This window comes from Microtus pennsylvanicus, chromosome 18, assembly GCF_037038515.1.
Source record: "Microtus pennsylvanicus isolate mMicPen1 chromosome 18, mMicPen1.hap1, whole genome shotgun sequence".
Taxonomy (NCBI): Eukaryota; Metazoa; Chordata; class Mammalia; order Rodentia; family Cricetidae; genus Microtus; species Microtus pennsylvanicus.
This window is the reverse complement of record NC_134596.1, coordinates 13,399,984-13,413,381: the sequence shown is the minus strand read 5'-3', so window position 1 is coordinate 13,413,381 and position 13,398 is coordinate 13,399,984. Positions and strand designations below refer to the sequence as shown.

General features: G+C 42.4%; 1 protein-coding gene across 1 annotated transcript in view; it reads left to right on the top strand.

The window, feature by feature from the left end:
* Herc2 (HECT and RLD domain containing E3 ubiquitin protein ligase 2) overlaps positions 1–13,398 on the top strand; it is a 154,660-nt gene that overhangs the window by 63,440 nt on the left and 77,822 nt on the right. The window contains exons 28-37 of the mRNA XM_075952430.1: positions 13–145; positions 252–379; positions 465–660; positions 6,204–6,337; positions 6,985–7,158; positions 7,233–7,369; positions 7,484–7,635; positions 9,052–9,243; positions 10,356–10,543; positions 11,327–11,519. Of these exons, the coding sequence (XP_075808545.1) occupies positions 13–145; positions 252–379; positions 465–660; positions 6,204–6,337; positions 6,985–7,158; positions 7,233–7,369; positions 7,484–7,635; positions 9,052–9,243; positions 10,356–10,543; positions 11,327–11,519 (1,627 nt within the window). The remainder of the gene's footprint in view (positions 1–12; positions 146–251; positions 380–464; positions 661–6,203; positions 6,338–6,984; positions 7,159–7,232; positions 7,370–7,483; positions 7,636–9,051; positions 9,244–10,355; positions 10,544–11,326; positions 11,520–13,398) is intronic.

Below are 13,398 nucleotides of genomic sequence, written 5' to 3'. Positions count from 1 at the left end.
CTCTTCTTGCAGGACTTTCTGTGTCAAATCGAAAGGTACTGTAGACAGTGCCACTTGACCACACCAATCACATTTCCTCCTGAGCATCCTGTGGAGGAGGTTGGCCGTCTACTATTATGCTGCCTCCTGAAACATGAAGATTTAGGTACAGAGCTAAGAACCTGTGTGTTTTCACTACATTGTAGACCTTTCAAATGATGTGCAGTTTATATTAATTCCTACCTTGCCCTTTCCAAAAATGTCTCTTACAGGTCACGTGGCATTATCTTTAGTTCATGTAGGAGCGCTTGGCATTGAGCAAGTGAAGCACAGAACACTGCCTAAATCTGTGGTGGATGTTTGTCGAGTTGTCTACCAGGCAAAATGCTCACTCATTAAGGTGAGCGGATTCTAATCTTTTTCCGTGCTGGGTAAACAGTTGCAACACATTTGTTGTTAATCAATTTCCCTGTTTAACTTCACAGACTCATCAAGAACAGGGCCGTTCTTACAAGGAGGTGTGTGCTCCTGTCATCGAACGTTTGAGATTTCTCTTCAATGAATTGAGGCCTGCTGTTTGTAGTGACCTCTCTATAATGTCTAAGTTTAAGCTGTTAGGCTCATTACCCCGTTGGAGGAGGATAGCTCAGAAGATCATTAGAGAAAGAAGGAAAAAGAGAGGTAATGATGTCAGTGTCAGGATGTATTGTTACCGTGTATCTCTTCCTGCCTTTGCTGAGTCTGACTTCGGAGGGACATTGTGGGATGTAAACATCAGGATGTATTCCTACCTTGGCTGAGTCTGTGACTTCAGAGAGACGTTGTGTGTGATAGTGGGCATTGCCTGTGGCATTTTCATGTTTTGTGATAGTATTTATGCGTATTTGTGATTGAATACAGAAGTCCTGATTAGTAAGTTGATAATGAAAGAACTTTAAAAAATTTATACTATCATCCTGGTAATGAAATATATTGGAACATTTTATTTTGCCTCTTTTTGTGAGAACAATGTTTTGTTGTTTTGAAGTACTGAGTAAGATAATTTCCTCTATCTTTGGGTGATATACTCTAAGACCTTCAGTGGGTGCTCAAAACTGCAGGTAGTACCAAGCACAACAAATTGGTAAATAAAGCAGAATAATTACAGCAATTGAATATAGTGGGCTTCCCTGGATATAGTCATTCATTCCTCAAAGACTCAAGACAAATAAATTCAAATATTTTTGGACCACAGTTGCGCACAGGTACTGACACTATGGAAATGTGTATAGCCAGATCTCAGGCCTGTGTCCAAACTCAGTTGCTTCTTATTTCTGGATCCTGAACTGCTTGTTGTGGGTGTCTAGATGCACTGTATGATGTTTGAAGCTTTTCTGTCCTCTCCCCAGTCCATTTGCTTTTTTTCCCTTTTCATTTCCCTCTCCCTTCCTACCCATCCCCCTTTCTCTTTCCTCCTCTTCCTCCTTCCAGTTCCTTCCTCTTTCTCTTCTACCTACCTTTCTTCCTACTAATGTCTCCCTTTTCTTCCCTTACCCTTCTTTTTCCTTTTCCCCCTATCTTTTCCTCCCCGCTTTTCTTCCCAGCTCACTTGGAAACTCATTGGCCTGTAGAAATGGCTGATGATCTGTGTATCCAGCATATTGTCAGACTTGATAGCATGTGCTAATGGTCACAGTTACAGTTTATCACTGCAAAAGTTACAAAAGGGTATGGAAAAGGGGTGTATGTGGGAGGATGCTGAGAGCCAGTCTGGCACAGCTTCCAGGGTCTCCTGCTGGTGGGATCCTGTAAGAACCTGTGTTGTTTTCCCAGTGCTAGTGTCTGTTAGGCGAACTTTCATGAACTTTGGTGTCCAACGTTTCTCTTGGTGGCTGTCAGACCAGTAGGTAGGCAGGACTTGTGTGATTGACACAAGTCACTCAAATTTCAGCTCCCCAGAGTGTAGCATTCTTTCATTTCTTTATTTGTTTGAGAAAGTATTGGTTCCTGAGGCTATTAATGTTTTTTACAGTAATCTGCTTCTTACTCAATTTAAAATACCAGTACAGGGTGCTTTTCTAGCTTGTGTTGCAAAGTTCTTGCACCTGTTATATGGTACTCTTAACATCACAATCCGTTATCACCTATCATGGCTCTAGAATTCAGGTACATGAAAACACTCTTTGTTTGTTTGCCTTTTGAGACAGGGTTTCTTTGTATAGCCCTAGCTGTCCTGGAATTTGCTCTGTAGATGAGATTGTCCCCAAACTCCGAAATCCACCTGCCTCTGCCTCGTCAAGTGCTGGGATAAAAGGGGTGCACCACCACAAACCAGCAAAAACACTCTTTTAGAGACAGGGCATTGGTATGTAGCCTATGCTACTCTTAAGCTTGTCATTTTCCTGACTCTGCCTTTAGGCTTCTGGATAATAGGGATCCCCCGTACTTAACCAAAACACTCCTAAAAGGAGGCTGTTCTTAGGGCTTAATTCTTAGTACTTAGGAGCTAGTTAAGGTACAAACTTCCCTTTCTTTGGTTCTTTTTAAAAATCATTATTATTTTATATGCATGGGTATTTTGCCTGCATCTATGTCTATCTACCACATGAATGCCTGGTGTCCCTGAAAGTCAGAAGACGGTACGAGACTCCCTGGATCTGAGGTTACAGACAATGATGAACTGCCGTGTGGATTCTAGGAATTGAACCTGGGTCCTTTGGAAGGGCATCCACTGTTCACCAATAAACCGTCTTTCCAACCCATACTTTTCTTAACTTGCAGGGTTTAGACTACCCAGTCTGGCTTTGTTAACACCTTATACCTAGGTATATTGTCCTTTTTCTCTATGTTATTTGTTGAACAGAATTAGTCTAAAAACTTTAAAAGAGCAAGAAAGGGAAGACATACCAAAGCACTCTGCACATTTGGTAGAAGTGCTCCTCACTGCAGACACTAACAGAGGAGTCACACTGTTCATTTACGCACTGATGATAGACCCTTCATGTTGGACATCAGCGAGGACAAGCAGGACTGTAGCTGAATGTGGCCTCTTGCTGTCTTTACGTTGTTTATGTGCTACGCTTGAGTTTTTGAAGTCTATTTTGTTATATATTAGGGTAGCTACACCACCTTGTTTCTTAGGTCCATTTGATTGGAGATTTTTTTTCCCAACCCTTTACTCTGAGATGATGTCTGTCTTTGATGTTGAGATGTGTTTCTTGTATGCGGCAGAAGGATGGATTCTGTTGCATATCCAATCTGTTAGCCTGTGTCTTTTTATAGGTGAGTTGAGTCCATTTAGATTAAGGGATATTTATGACCGGTGATTGCTATCTCCTGCTAATTTAGTTTTCATTGTTGGTGATGTTAATTTGTGTGTTTTCCCCTTCTTTGGGATTTGCTGCTGTGAGATCATCAATTGTCTGTGTTTTTGATGTTGCAGCTAACTTCCTTGGATTGTAATTTTCCTTCTAGTACTTTGTGTAGGGCTGGGTTTGTGGCTAGGTATTGGTTTAATCTGGTTTTGTCATGGAATATCTTGTTTTGTTCTTGTATGTTGATTGAAAGTTTTGCTGGGTATAGTAGTCTGGACTGGCATTCATGGTCTCTTATTGTTTGCAGCATATCTGTTCAGGACCTTCTGACTTTAATTGTTTCCACTGAGAAGTCAGGTGATTTTCTGATAGGTCTGCCTTTATATGATACTTGGCCCTTTTCCTTTGCGGCCCTTAATATTCTTTGCTTATTCTGTATATTTAGTGTTTTGATTATTATGTGGCGAGGGGACTTCTTTTTTTGATCCAGCCTATTTGGTGTTCTGTAAGCTTCTTGTATCTTCATAGGCATACCTTTCTTTAGGTTGGGAAAGTTTTCTTCTATGATTTTGTTAAATATATTTTCTGTGCTTTTGAGTTGGACATCTTCTCCTTGTTCTATACCTGTTATTCTTAGGTTTGGCCTTTTCATGGTGTCCCATATTTCCTGGATATTTTGTGTTAAGCTTTTGTTAGATTTAATGTATTTGACTGATGAATCTATTTCCTCTATTGTATCTTTAGCCCTTGAGATTCTCTCTTCCATCTCTTGTATTCTGCTGTTTATGCTTGCATTTGTGGTTCCTGATCGTTTTTTCATGATTTCTGTTTCTATAATTCCCTAGGCTTGTGTTTTCTTTATTGTCTCTATTTCAATTTTTAAGTCTTGAATAGTTTCTTTCATATGTTTGATTGCTTTTCTTGGCTTTCGTTAAGGGATTTGTTGATGTCTTCCCATTTTTTGTTTGTCTTTTCCTCCATTTCTTTGAGGCAATTTCTCATTTCTTCTTTAAGAGTTTCAGACATTCTCCTGAAGTTATTTTTTAGGTCATTTTCTTCTGCTTCATCTATAATTGGTTGTTCAGGTGTTGCTGTTATAGGGTCACTAGATTTTGCTGGTGTTGTGTTGCTCTTTGTGATGTTGCATGTGTTTTTACCTTGTCTACCCATCTTTTCCTCTGATTGGTGTAGTTGGGGCTGTCTGTGACTCTGGTGATCAATCTTCCAGGTGCCAATTGATCCAAGGCTTAGATGGTTGCTCCTCATGTTGCAGTCAATGCCATGGTTCCAGTCACCCTGTTGGTAACTCCATGTTCCTGGAGGTTGCTCAGTGTTCCCGTGGAGTTTGCTGTCTCAGGACTACTCTATCCTAGGTTGTCAGCTCAGACCTGTTTCTGTAAATGTCCCTGGTCTGGATTCACTCCTGCAGAGGTCCCTGCCTTGGGGTTGGTCCTACAAACGTCTCTGACTCTGATCTACTCTCTAGGAGGTCCCAGACTTCAGTGCGCCCACACCTGGACCCACAAAGGTCCTGGCTCAGGCCTAATTCCTTGAAGGTCCCAGACTCATGCCTGGACCTGCAGGGGTCCTGGCTCAGGTCTACTCCCTTGAAGGTCCCAGACTCATGCCGGGACTCCCAGTGGTCTCTGGCTTCAGCCCACTTCCTCAGCAGTTGCTCCCCTTTACCTGCTCCTGTGGAGTTTGCTGTCTCAGGTCTGCTCAGGCCTAGGTTGCAGGTTCAGTCCCGTTTCCATAAATGTCCCTGGTCTGGATCCGCTCCTGCTCCCTTGGAATTCATTGTCCCAGGCCCGCTGAGGCCCAGGTCACTGTCTCAGTTCTGTTCCTGTGGAGTTCGCTGCCTTGGGCCCCGTTCCAGCCCAGGTGACTGGCTCAGTCTTGATTTTTTACAATTTTAAATTGTAAGAAGAAATCAGAAAGAAGGGTACTATTTTGACTCATGAAATTTCATGAAATATAAATTGCAGCTTTCATAAATGAAAGTGTCATTTAAAAGATTTGTGTGTGTTTACGCACACAGATGTGCATGTGGGTACACACGCACATGCATGTGGGCACAGCTGCCATGACATACTTGTGAGGATCAGAGGACAGCTTGCAAGAGTCTGTTTTCCTATCATCATGTGTGTTCCAAGGATTAAGGTCTGCTTGTCAGGCTCGGCAGAACACACCTCCAGCTGTTGCCTGCCTCTCCCTGTTGACATTTATGTGGTCCATAACTCCTCTTCGTGAGGTAGAGACTGTAGTGTTGAGTGTTTATAGCGGATTGGGCAGATTGAACGGCCTCCCAAGTGCTGGCACTAACAGGGCGTGCCGCATGGCCCAGCTCTCACCTTTGTTCTTCAGGAGAGTCTGCTGTACTGTTTCTCTCCTGACTCTGACCTATGTCAGTGTTGTTTCTAGATGTCATGGGATACATATTGTAATAGTTTTCATTTGAACATTACAGTTGACAGTGTCATTCTGTGCTGTTTTGAAGAAAATATGCATCCTTCTAGGTCTTACTGTTGCTGTGATAAACACTGACCCTAAGAAAGTTGGGGAGGAAAGAGTGTATTTCATTTACAACTCTCAGGTCACACTTCATCACTGAGGGATGTCAGGGCTGGCACTCCAGCAGGAGTCTGTAGATAGGAGGTGAAACAGGCCACGGAAGAGTGCTGCTCACTGACTGGCTTCTCACGACTTACTTAGCCTGCTCTTTTACATTCCCGGGACCAGTTGCCCAGGGATGGTAAGGGCTAGGGTCTCCCACATCAATCACTATTAGGAGAATGACCCCCGAGGCCAGTCTTAGTGAGGCATTTTCTCAGTTGTGTCAAGCTGACGGAAAAACCAGCGCATACATTCTTGCACATTAACGTAGTTCTTAATTAACAATTATATAAATGATTTTTATGTTTTAAAATACAGTTCCTAAGAAGCCAGAATCTACTGATGGTGAAGAAAAGATTGGGAATGAAGAGAGTGATTTAGAAGAAGCTTGTGTTTTGCCTCATAGTCCTATAAATGTAGACAAAAGACCCATTTCCATGAAGTCTCCCAAGGTGAAGTATTCTCTGTGGTTCTTAGATGGGGTGATAGAAACACTGTGCACAGCAGAGGAGTCTCTAGTGCCATGCCATTGTCCTGAGCACGTGCAGGCTCCTGAGTATAGTGTGTTTTTAGAAGCGTGGCCCCAGACTTCTTATTAACCTTGACTGACAGTGTTCTGTCCAGTCACACTGCCAGAGGACTGTTTCCTTTTGGTTTTGGCTCTGTAGTGCATCCCCCCCCCCCTTGGTTTTTCGAGACTGGGTTTCTCTGTAGCTTTGGTTCCTGTCCTGGAACTAGCTCTTGTAGACCAGGCTGGCTTCAAACTCACAGAGATCTGCCTGCCTCTGCCTCCCGAATGCTGGAATTAAAGGTGTGTGCTGCCAGCGCCCAGCTTTTTTTTTTTAATGTAGCATTCATTCATTTCCTTATTTGTTTGAGAAACTATTGGTCCATGAGGCAATTAATGTTTTTAAAAAGTAATCTGTTACTTACTCAATTTAAAATAACAGTGACGGGGTGCTTTTCTTGCTTGTGTTGCAAAGTCCTGGGTCCTGTTCTTAGTGATAAGCAGATGAGCAAACAACAAAACCACTAGTGCTGCTTGTTTAGAGTGCATGTTAGTAGGGAAACTAATGGAGCACGCGCTTCTGTTTGTTAGGACAAGTGGCAGCCGCTGTTGAATACAGTTACAGGAGTTCATAAATACAAGTGGTTAAAGCAGAATGTGCAGGGCCTTTACCCACAGTCTGCACTGCTCAGTACCATCGTTGAATTTGCCCTTAAGGAAGAGCCAGTAGATGTGGAGAAAATGCGAAAGTGCCTCCTGAAACAGGTAAGACTTTGTGTGGCACGCTTCTTCACACTGAGTCGGATGGAGCACTGACTGTAAGTGTTGCTCTTTTGCAGTTGGAGAGAGCAGAGGTTCGTCTGGAAGGGATAGATACAATTTTGAAATTGGCAGCCAAGAGTTTCTTACTTCCTTCTGTGCAATATGCTATGTTTTGTGGATGGCAAAGACTTATTCCTGAAGGAATTGATATAGGGTAAAGCTTTATAAATTTTTCTCAAATATGGGAATCTTGGCAAGACACTGCTGTTCTTCTGGAGTTAAAAGTCTGGCAGTGTTGTGAGTCTAATTCTGTTTCTTTGTTTGAAAGGGAACCACTTACAGACTGCTTGAAGGATGTGGATTTAATTCCACCATTCAATCGGATGCTGCTGGAAGTGACTTTCGGCAAGCTGTATGCTTGGGCAGTTCAGAATATTCGATGTGTTCTGATGGATGCGAGTGCCAAATTTAAAGAACTGGGTGAGCTAAGGAAAACGTGATAATTAAAAGTCCCTATTTTAAAACTGATAATACGGCACTGATTGTGATTGCAGCAGTGCCATGTCATTGATCTTAAGTGTGTAGTGTAGAGATTTACTAAAAGTCACTTTTGGAAATTTTGTGCATCAGAACAGTAATCTTGGGTGCATTTAGCTTTACTTTAGATTCTGAATGGAACTTGGAACATTTTGCAAAAGACATAATCTCAATATTTTAATAAAATAAATTAGGTTGCATTTTCATGAGTGTTACACCATATACTCTGAGGCATCAGTATCCTACACTAATACTGATTTCCTAGGTAATTTGAGCATTGTAGAGAAATGGCAAGATTAGTTTTATGGTGGTAAAGTGAAAGACACCCAAGGATATTTAGAAAATATGATATATACACTTTGTTTTGTTTTTGTATTTTTTGTTTTGTTTATTTTTCGAGACAGGGTTTCTTTGTGTTTGACTGTCCCAGAACTCACTCTGTAGACCACGCTGGCCTCAACTAACAGAGGTCCACCCTGCCTCTGCTTCCCAAGTGCTGGAATTAAAGGTGTGCACCACCTTGCCCAGTGCTAAATATATATATATATGTATATATGTATATTTATATAATACATATATTTATTAAATATATATATAATTAAAGGTGTGTACCACCTTGCCCAGTGCTAAATATATATATATTTATGTAATATATTTATATTAATGTATATTAGTACACACACATAAATTAACCTTAGGGTTTTACTGTGTAGTATGGAGTGCCACACTTTGGGGTTCTTATCCCCAAACTTTTTTTATTTTGTCCCCAAACTTTTAAATTGGTATTTGTTTGGAATTTTTTGGTGTTTCATTTCTTTTTTGAGACAGGGTCTCACTATGTATGCTCTGCTGTTCTGGAACTCAAACTTTAAACCAGGTAGGCTTCCAACTCACAGAGGCCTATCTGCATCTGTTTCCAGAGCACTGTGATTAAAGGTGTGCGCCAGTACTCCTAGCTCTAAATAGTTTCTGTGCTGAGACTGCTGGAAACCCTTTCAGAATCTCTGAATATTTGAAGCAGTATAATCAGGAAAAGCTTAGCTTCCTCCCTTAAACACTGGCATTATTACAGAGTTCAGTTTGACAATAATGGTGAAAATTGTACTAGAATTTATCACTAAACTAACTTAACTTTTTCCCTTTTGTACTTTATCTTGAAGACAAAGATCACAGTGTATGGTATGCAGATGATACCACAAAATAAAATAGATCTGCCGTAACTGTGGGGAAACCCACTGTAAAAAAAAAAAAGAAGTTACATAAATAAATAAGTAAATAATAACCGAACTCCAATGTGTTGTGAATCAACTGCATTGTGCCTATAAATGAGAAATTCAGCTGAATGTTAATGCTCATTAGGTATCCAGCCTGTCCCCCTGCAAACCATCACCAATGAGAACCTGGCAGGACCAAGTCTGGGGACCATCCCACAAGCTCGATTTCTTCTGGTGATGCTCAGCATGCTCACCCTGCAGCATGGTGCAAACAACCTTGATCTCTTGCTCAACTCAGGCACACTGGCCCTCACACAGACAGCACTGAGGCTGATCGGTAGGTTGGCTTTGACTTTGGATCCTTTAGAAAAATGTGACTTACATTTTCTCCTTAACACAGCACACATACACATATGCCCATAAAAGCTAGCCTTTTAACTGTGCTGAGTGTAACTGAACAATGTTACTGACATCAACATCAGTTTTCTTTATTTTCTCTCTGACCGTGTTGTTTTTTAAGACGGGCTCTCATTGTATATATATACCCTTGCCTTGCCTGGCACTCTCCATAGAGGCCACACTGGCCTCAAACTCACAGAGATCCTCCTGATTCTGCCTCCGGAGTGCTGGGATTAAAGGTGAAGGGTCCCCATTAGTGACCATTTGGAGCAGCTGTCACTACTGTGTTATTTTAGAACATTTTCATAACCTCAAGTGCAACCTGTTTACCCATCACACTTGATTATCCCACGTTCCTGTCCTCGCAGTCACAAATTGACTTTCTGTCTCAGTGGATTTACAGTATTTGAGGATTTCATGTAAGTGGTGTCGTAATTTGTAGGCTTTTGTCTTTGTATTTTACTGTAAGTCAGTATTTCATTCTTTTTTATGGCTGAAATGTTATTATTTGAGTATTTGACATTTTGTTTATCCATTGATGGACAGTTGGGATATTTTATTATTTTACTTTAGTGAGTGATTTTGCTAGGAATGTTTGTATATAAATTCTTGGATACCTGTCTCTGATTCTTTCGATGGTAAAAGAAAACACTGAGGTCACGTAGTAATTCTGCAGGTGGATGCTGGAGTTTGGAGGGCGCCCCTTGTTCTTTCCAAGTTGTTTAACAGTCTGCTTTGAGCTCATGATCCTCTTTAGTGCTAGGATTATATGATGTCACCACATTTTCTGATGTGTCTGTATAAACATAGCACATTGGATGCTGGGAAGATGGCTCTGCTGTTGCAGGAGTACTTCCCCTGATGCTGAGCACCCGTGTTTGCTGGTCTACAGCTGCCTGGAACTCCAGCTCTACACCTGCTGCCACTGTACCCACATGTGCAAACCCACGCTCAGACATGCAGCTTACACATGAATGCAATTTTTAAAAATAGTAAAAATAGGACATTGCGGCTAATTACAGGCTCAGCTGTTGTTCGGCATTCTGACAGGTCCTACTTGTGACAGTGTTGAGGAGGACCTGAGTGCTTCTGCCCGGGGAGCCTCTGCTACAGTGTTGGAGGAAACAAGGAAGGAAACCGCTCCTGTTCAGCTCCCTGTTTCAGGGCCAGAACTGGCTGCTATGATGAAGATTGGAACCAGGGTCATGAGAGGCGTGGACTGGAAGTGGGGTGACCAGGTACTCAGAGCTTTCATTAACATCTTATTTAGCACATCTAACACCGATCAGTGGAAGTTGGAATAGGTGGCTATCTGAACTCGGGACTTACAAGATTAATAGATGACTTAGTTATTGATTTCTGAGCAATAAAATAGAGGCAAAAGACATGAGGACAATATTTTCCTTCCCGTGATGTCACATAGATTTTCTCAGACACACTGCTAACCATGGGTTTGGTCTCCGTATTCTTAGAAATTAAATTGTCTGAGATCAGGTAATGGCACCCTGTCAATACCTTTCTCTCTTGCGATACTTGACAGAATATTGCTCTTGGGCCTAGTGATTGAGGTCATTGGAAAGGCTGCTTTGATTGCTGGGACACTCACTATGCTTTTGTTCAGAGAATCCCCTAGTTGACAGAATTCTTTTCTTTAATAAAAGAACATGAGCTTGTGATTTCATGGCATTTAAAAATGATATGATTGCCAGGCAGTTGTGGTGCATCCCTTTAATTCCAGCACTTGGGAGGGAGAGGCAGGCAAATCTCTGTGTTCAGGACCAGCTTGGTCTACAGAGCGAGTTCCAGGACAGCCAGGGCAGTTCCACAGAGAAACCCTGTCTTAATCCTCCCCCCCCCCACACACAAAATAAAAACAATGATAGAATCTATACATTTTTTAGTTATATTTGGGTCAGGAGGAGGCTGAATGAAAATCTCTGTACAGAATTAATACAGGAACCATAGTGGGTCCGGAACAGGACAGTCACTTTCTTACCTGGTCTTTGGTTTTGCTGTTTCAGGATGGGCCTCCGCCAGGCTTAGGCCGTGTAATTGGTGAGCTGGGAGAGGATGGCTGGATCAGGGTCCAGTGGGACACGGGCAGCACTAACTCATACAGGATGGGTAAAGAAGGAAAGTATGACCTCAAGCTGGTGGAGTTGCCAGTGTCATCACAGCCCTCTGCAGAGGACTCAGACACAGAAGATGACTCAGGTGGGTGACTCACAGAATCCTTTAGGTCAGGGTAGCTTGGCAGATTGCTCATGTGTTGGGTGGCTATCCTTTCCCTCTGCAGAGTTAGAAGTGGTCAGGATGCATTGGAAGACATTGCTCTGGTTGCCCCTTAAACACATGATTCTGGTGTAGATGGGTAAAGGGGCTCGGCCCAGTAGCCCGGACAGACTGACGCATCTTCACCTTTATTTTGTGCTTCCTGACGCCCTTCCAGAGTGGGGTAGAAGATAGAGTGCAGCATGCTTGTTAAATTGGATCTTAAAGTCTTTTTATTTGTTTTTATATGTGTGTTTGTGTGTCTTACTTGTATGTGATAAGTTAGGGGACAATTTGTTGGGGTCACTGGTGGCAGGTATCTCTACCTGCTGAACCTTGAAACAGTAACAACAACAAACCTATTTATTTACTTATTTTGTTTGAGGACGCTTTGTTTCTTCCTCCACCAACTTCAAGGTATGGCCCTGTTGTAAGGAGAGCAGGTTGCTTGTTTGTCCCGGCCACCTGTCTAGCTTACACCTGAAATAACCACACAGAAACCGTATTAATTTAAACGCTGCTTGGCTATTAGCTCTAACTTTTTATTGACTAACTCTTACATATTAGTTTAACCCATCTCCATTAATCTGTTTTGCCACATGTCTGTAGCTTACCGGCAAGATTCTAACCGGTGTCCATCTCAAGCAGAGAATCCATGGCTTCTCTCACTCTGCCCTTCTTCCCAGCATTCAGTTCTATCTTCTCCGCCTACCTAAGTTCTGCCCTATCAGGCCCAAAGCAGTTTCTTTATTCATTAACCAATGAAAGCAACACATGAGCAGAAGAACCTCCTACACCATGGCCCCACCTGCTTCCTTTAAGTTCCTCCCTATTCCTTGATAGTTGGAGGGTGTGCTAAGAAGAGAGCTCCTGGCGTGGAATGTGAGAGAAGCTGTCCCATAAACTGCAGTGGGCTCAGAGCATGCACATTTAGTCTAAAATGACAAGTGCTTATCTTGTGGGTGGGTGTTGGTTATACTGTCAGAGCATCTGAGCTATAGTGTGTGGCTCTGGACCACTTGTAGCCCCTTCTTCTTCCCAGCTGTATGGGAGTATTTGTCATTGTGGAGTGAGCCAGGGAAGAGGTGGCTGTGTGACAGAGCCGTGGCCTCCTTGTCTCACAGCTGGACTGACTGGCCATGCATGTGGCTGCTCAAGGGATGCTGCTGCTTTGCCTTTGCTCCGGTTGTAGCTCCTAGACATTTGATAACTTGACGTTTTTGTTTGGTTGGTTTTGATTTTTTGAGACACTTCTCTGTGTAACAGCCGTGGCTGTCCTGGAACTTGCTCTGTAGACCTCGAACTAACAGAGATCCACTTGCCTCTGCCTCCCGAGTGCTGGGGTTAGAGGCATGCACCACCACTGCCTGGTGATAAGTTTTCTTTTTCAAGATACAAAACTTTGGAATCATTTTATTGCTTATATAGTAAGGTTGCTTAAACACAATGTTACTCTGAAATCTCATTTTCTAGGGTGGGGTAGATAGCTCACTTCATAAAGTGATTAATCTTATGTAAACATGAGGACCTGAATTCTATCTCCAGCAAAAGGTTGGCATGGTAACATACATGCTTGTAATCCCAACTCTGGTTGGTGTAGATCTATTGGCCAGACTTGTTAACTTAATCAGCAATTCACAAGTTTCTGTGAAAGCCCTGTCTTTACAAACAAAATGGATGTTACCTGAAAAAAAGACACTGGAGGTTTTTCTCTAGCTTCCACACTCTCTCTGCACCTGCACCTCCTCCTCCTAAATCTCATTTTCTTTGAGGAAGATGGTATCAAAAATGGTCAAGTAGGGCTGGAGAGATGGCTCAGCAG